Here is a 6,484-nt window from a genome sequence, read left to right on the forward strand (position 1 = left end):
GGTTGGTACACCAAAGCAGTTAGAGGCAGAAGAAGGGGTCATCATCTCATTCCACAAATTCCCAAACTGCATTCTTCAGTAGAAGAAGCCGCCATTGGAGAAAGGTGCTAAGGACTCCTTGAGATGGGAATTCCCATTAGGGGAGTCTGAAGGGCTGCGTACTCAGTTTCCAGGTAGACAAAGAAAAGGAGCATGTTGGACGTGGGTACACAGAAGGAGACTGTAAGAAGGCCCTGTGTAGGTGGCCGTGCAGCAGATCAGGCAGGAGTTCCAAGCTCACAGCTGATTCTTCCGACAGTGAAGGCCAAATGGAAGCAGGGGCCACTTTAAAGCAGAAAAGGGGTAGCAGATGTTTCGTAGAAAGATACTTGACACCAGATTCCGGGATAAACTTGCAGAGGCCAGTGATGAAAAAGAGAGAGACAGGTATGTAACAGTGCCGTGAGAGATAGCCTCTCTGCTCTAGAAGGAAGAGAGAAGGCCAGCCTGGGAAGACAGCTCTGATAGTAACAATAGGACTTGGTGATAAGAACCAGGAGGAAAACTTCATTTAGGACAGACATCACCTGAAATTCCTAGATCACACTGAAAAAACTATTAGTCCAACCAGGCTCATCTCTGTAAACATGGATAGCTGACTCTTCACCCTCCTACAGCCACTTTAGGAAAGTAACAGATGTATTATATTAAACGGTAGCTTAAACATCTGATTAAGATGCCAGAGAGGGTATTCAAGCCAATTTCTGGAGTCACCAATGTAAGGTTCTGAAAATATAAATGAAAGAGAAAGACCAGGAAATGAACACATTTGAATTACGGCATTGACAAAGAATACTGAATACAACACCGTGGACCGCGAGAAGAACAGACAAATCAGTAGTGAAGGAAGCGCAGCCAGATGCTCTTTAGACATGAGGTTCAGACATAGATGGTGAGACCTTGTCCTGCTTACTTTGGACATGTCATCAGGAGAGACCAATTGGGACATGTCATCAGGAGGGACATCATACTTGGTAAAGCAGAGGGCCAATGAAGAAGCCTCTCAAGGAAATGGATTAACACAGGGCTGCAACAATGGGCCAAACACAGCAGTGATTGTGAAGACAGTACAGGACTGGGCAACGTTTTATTCTGTTATAGATAAGACCTCTGTGAGTCGGAGTGGACAGCACCTAACAATAACAACAGCAAGCACATAAAGTTGCTTTACTTTAAACTAAGATTCAACACAAACCCAAGCCATCACTAACAAGTTCCTTCCCTGTAATAGAACAGAAGACACATCTTCAAAAGCAAAGAGGTCCTAGACATTCCTCTAGGCCAGCCATAGCATGGGTCCAAAAGGCTCACTAAGTAGGATGACCAACTCATTTTGGTTTGTCAGGAACTTTCCCAGTTTTAAAACTGTAATTCTGGAATCCCAAGAACCCACTCAGTCGCAGGCAGATCCAGATGACTGATCATTCTATAACTAACAAAAATCCCAACAACAGCTTTTCTAGCCCATGTTAAGAAGTATAATGTAAAGAAGAAGAAATACCATAAAGTCGGGCATTTTTAGGAATCTTGCATTCGTGCTCACTTAGTTTTCATAACGTTCTTATGAAGTCTTATGTAAGGTTACAGATGAGTAAACTGAGCTCTGGTAGTGTAATGGTTAAGGCATTTGGCTGCTAACCAAAAGGTCAATGGTTCAACCCCACCAGCTGCTCCATGGAAGAAAGATAAGGCAGTTTGTTTCTGAAAAGATTTACAGCCTTGGAAACCCAATGGGGACCGCTTTGAGTCAGAATGGACTTAATGGCAATAAGTTTGGTTTGGATTTTGGAAACTGAGATTCAGGAGGATGAGTGACCCACCAGACTAAATAACGGTTGTTCGTGAAGGGAAAGCCCTTAGAAAGCACTTAGCATTTCACCTTGAATATGGCATATTGCAAATCTAGAGTAAATGTTTGGGTGACAATGTGTTCAAGATTAATTTACATCAGGGCGAATGGCCTGGCATATACCCTCAGAACTAATCACTGTTGTTATATTTTTAAATCATTAAGGAAAAAAAGGAGAAAAAAAAAAAAAAGAATATGCAGCAGAGATTGTATATGGTCCACAAAGCCTAAAGTATTCACTATCTAGCCCTGGTGATGCAGCAGTTAAGTGCTTGGCTACTAACCAAAAGTCGATGGTTCAAATCCATCAGCTGCACTGTGGGGGAAAAAAATGAGACAGTCTGCTTCCCTAAAGATTTACAGCCTTGGAAACCCTATGATGCAGTTCTACTCTGTCTCCTACAGGCACTGGGAATCGGAAGTGGGTTTCATTTGGGCTTTGCTTCTGTAAAGATTTACAGGCTCGGAAACTCTACGGGGTAGTCGTACTCCTATAGGGTTGTCATGACTCTGAATGGACTCAGCAACGAGTGTGGTTTGGTTTTTGGCACTTTATAAAAAAAGTTTCCCAACACCTACTTCATGCCATCATAGTAATCCTCTTTGCCGGTATATGTTTGAGGATGAACAAGTGATACAGATTTTGGCTTCAGGTAGACTGCAAAAAGTTTTCTGGGAGCTCCTAGAAAGCTGTTCCTCCCTAAAAACATAACAAAATTATTACAAGACCCATGAGAGAAATGTCTCTTTTCTTCCTGCCGGATGTCGTCATTAAATCATTGGGTTTAAGGCTACACTGTGTGACCAGGAAGAAAACGTCAAAGGAATCTCACAAGGACACCATTTGGGTGCAGGGCTGGCTAAGCTGCTGAATTAACCAGTTCTGAAATGGTGCATCTCCAGGTATCTTCGCAGAGAAGGTAACAAACCCCTATTGTTGCAACCACCTTCATTTGGTATTTGGTTACTTGTAGCAGACAGAATCCTTTTCTCTTTCCATCATCCTTCACTAAAGGACGGAACCTGAGAATCTATAGTAGACCATTTGTTCCCAGCTAGAAAATTCTTCAGAAAAATTATTTTATCCCTACCCAACCACCACCACCACCACCACCACCACCACCACCCGCCCAAAATATTCATGATTCTGTGACTCTTGCTTAGGAAAGAAAGAACTAACCAGATGCCATCAAGTTGATTCCAACTCATGGTGCCTCCATGAGTGTCAGAGTGGAACTGTGTCCATAGGGTTTTCAGTGGCTGATTTTTTGGAACTAGATCACTGGGACTTTCTTCCAAGGTGCATCTGGGTGGACTTGAACCTCCAACCTTCTGGTTAGCAGCCAACCTGGTTAACCATTTGTTACACCCAAACACAAGAAAGAAGGAGTCTTAGAAATTCTGCTTATTAAGTGCTTGAGCAGTGCCACTGTCGTAGGTTAGTAACTTCCATTTGTAAAATGCAAAGAACGATGTCTGTGAACAAAACGTTTTGGGGTCCCTTAAAAAATTCTTACACATAAAATATTATCTTTTCAAATGAATATTTTTCAAATTAATTTGGACATAGTCTTCCTAAGAGCTCCTTGAACTTATCTTCAGAGTTGCCCTATGTCCCCCTAGAATAAACACAAATCCCCTTGACCTTGGTCAGTTGGATTCTCTTTACAAAATACCATCAAATATATATGTGCCCAGGGTGATGTTAGGAGGTTATTCCCAGTGGACAAGGTCAGAACATCTGTCTGGATCATTTACTCTGGTAAGATTGACTTCTGTGGGAATGACTTAATCACTGGAGTCTGGAAGCCTTCGCAGAACTCAAAGACTGTCACTGTGCTCACAGATGGAACAAACGCTTCCGGCTAGAAATAGAGACATCAGCCAAGTCACAATCCCTTCCTGATATTCCTTTTACTGGCTCTACCAAACCACAACAAAGACACTTCTGCTCTTCAGTCATTAGGAATACATTTGTCTGAACACAGCCCTTAAAATCTGAAGCATCCTGTTTTCACTATTATTACCTGAGGGCCATAAACAGTTACCTAGACAGGTGAATGTCCCTCTTTACTTCAGCATCTAAAGCAAATATTAAGGAGTTTTTCTTTTCTCTTTTCTTTAAATTCAAGGCTGTGGTTTTCAACCCTGACTGCACACTGGAAGCATCCAGGGCATTTAAAATATATTATGATGTCTCAGTCTACCCCAGAGGTCTGATTTAACTGTTCCAAAGTTCATCTGGGCATTGGGAGTGCTGAACGTCCCCAGGTGATTCTAATATACAGTCATGGTTGAGACCCAGTGACCTGAGGTCAAGGACAAATAGAGGAAAATGTAATTAAGAGCTATACACAAGAGAAGAAGAACTAAATTGCATTTACCAGTGACCAAAAGAGAGACAGAAAAGGCTCTTTCCACTATATAACATTTCTCCAAAAAATAACCGGAAATAAATTACTATTCAATCAATGAGCAACACAAAGATATATCCTTTCCCAATTATTTCATTAAAGAAGGGAGAGAGATGGTCAGGAGAAAATGACCTGCCAAAAAAAGGGGAAAAGAAATCTATGTGTTTGAGCCCCTTTGTCATGAGTCCCACAGTTATACTCATGCTTCCACATGCCATGCCCTCCTCAAACAGCACACCAAACCTTACTTCTCAGCGCACTTAGCTCCCAAAGACCCTAATCTAAGGGTCAGCAAACAATGGCCTATAGGCCAAATCTGGCCCATCACCTGTTTTTGTAAATAAAGTTTTATTGGAATGCAACATGCTTATCCATTTACTATTTACTGCCTGCTTTCACACAACAACAGCAAAGTTGTTGCAACAGAGACTATATGGTCTACAAAACCTAAACAATTTACTATCTGAGCCTTTAGAGAAAAAATTTACAGACCACTGCCTTCATCTATAATACAGGCTTCTGGTGCCAGGAATTCACCCTGTTGTCCCAGGAAGGGCTGCCCACTAGTGCCCATCTAGACATCTGCACTTCTGCTCTGCCAAACACCTCTGAGCGTCTCATTAGTGCCATCAAAGGGGAGTGAGAGCATCTCCCACAGTCACTTTGCTCCAGAAGCTGCTTGTTGTTGGCTCCTGGTCTCCAACCCCACCCAACATCTCAGAGATCCTGGCCGAGGCTGTCACTTTGTACAATAACCACCTTTCAGCAAATGAAACAGCACCAAGGCTCTCCCCAACTTGTGGTAATTGCACACTCTAACGTTCAGAAGCAAATGAAGATATTCACACAGGGCTTCACAGCACCTAAACTCTAACCTCCCTCACCAACTTGTGGTTTTGCTTAATTAAATTTAATTTTCTTCATTCACTTTACTCAAACCTCTTTCATTTTAAAACTCTTCCTTTATTTTTTCTGTTTCTTTGTAAAAGTTTTGCTATGCTAGCATGAAATGGAGGTTATCTGCTTGCTTTATCCTACATCCACCTCTGTGTTTTTAAATACAGAATTTACTATGATCTAATTTACTGTAATCTTTTGGGAGGAAGAAAATAAGGAAAGACATGGGAAACTATAGCTACCTAAAATTTAAATTTTCATCAGAGAGAGGCAGGGCTTTGGAAACAGTGTGATATGCACTTGCTTGCAAGATAAAATTTCTTCTCTTCTCTGTCCATCAGCAAAGTGCTGTCTCCACTTCATTTAATTCAGTTCTCCACTGAATTGTGGATTCAATGTCCAGACATCAGTGCAGAAACAGGAAAGAAGGCATTTTGTATTTCCTTTTCCTTATTCCTAATACCATTAGGGGGAGCTCTGGGGGCATAGTGCCTAAGGCATTTGACTGCTAACCAGAAGGCTGGCGGTTCAAACCCACCAGCCACTCCTCGGAAGGAAGATAGGGCAATCTATTCCAAAGAGATACTTCCTCAGGAACCCAAGGAAGGGTCGCTATGAGTCAGGATCGACTCAACAGCAGCGAGTTTTAATACCATCAGGTAGGAGCCCTGGTGGCAGAATGGTTAAATGTTCAGCTACTAATTGAAAGGTTGGCGGTTTGAACCCACCCAGCAGCTCCATGGGAGAAAGAATTGGTGAACCCCTTCTGTAAAGATTTACAGTTTAGAAAACCCTGTGGGAAGTTCTACTCTGCCACTCTGCTATGAGTCAAAATCAACTCACCAGTACCCAGCAATGTCATTAGGGTAGAGTTCCCCAGCCTCAGCACTAGCGACATCACGGGTGGGTCATTCTTTGCTGTAGGTTGTCCTGTGCTTTGTAGGGTGTTTAGCAGCATCTGTGGTCTCTACCAACATGCCAGCTGTGTTTCTCCCACTCCTGAAGTTGTGACGACTGTCTCCGGACATTGCCAAATGCACTGTGGGGTCAGTCCCCTCGTCCTGGTTGAGAACCTTGGCATTAGAGGAATTAGTCCCATAGACTCGACCTTCCCCTCTCACTGGCCCATCTCCTACCTTCATCACTACTGCTACTACTTGTGTTCAGGCTTTCATCATCTATAAGCATTCTGGACTATTACAAGGAGCCCTGGCAGCACAGTGGGAGCTCTGGTGGTACAGCAGTTAAAGCATTCAGCTGCTAATCAAAAGGCTGGTGGTTCGAA

The 6,484-nt window shown here is 42.7% G+C and overlaps 1 protein-coding gene across 1 annotated transcript in view; it reads right to left on the minus strand.

The window, feature by feature from the left end:
- The window catches only part of MAP2K6 (mitogen-activated protein kinase kinase 6), a 97,273-nt gene extending 91,176 nt beyond the window's left edge, over positions 1 to 6,097 (minus strand). The window contains exon 1 of the mRNA XM_042783537.1: positions 6,043 to 6,097. Within this exon, the coding sequence (XP_042639471.1) occupies positions 6,043 to 6,097 (55 nt within the window). The remainder of the gene's footprint in view (positions 1 to 6,042) is intronic.
- Positions 6,098 to 6,484: the final 387 nt, after the last annotated feature.

This window comes from Orycteropus afer, unplaced genomic scaffold (genome assembly GCF_000298275.1).
Source record: "Orycteropus afer afer isolate SDZICR_OR568_19922 unplaced genomic scaffold, OryAfe1.0 scaffold00018, whole genome shotgun sequence".
Taxonomy (NCBI): Eukaryota; Metazoa; Chordata; class Mammalia; order Tubulidentata; family Orycteropodidae; genus Orycteropus; species Orycteropus afer.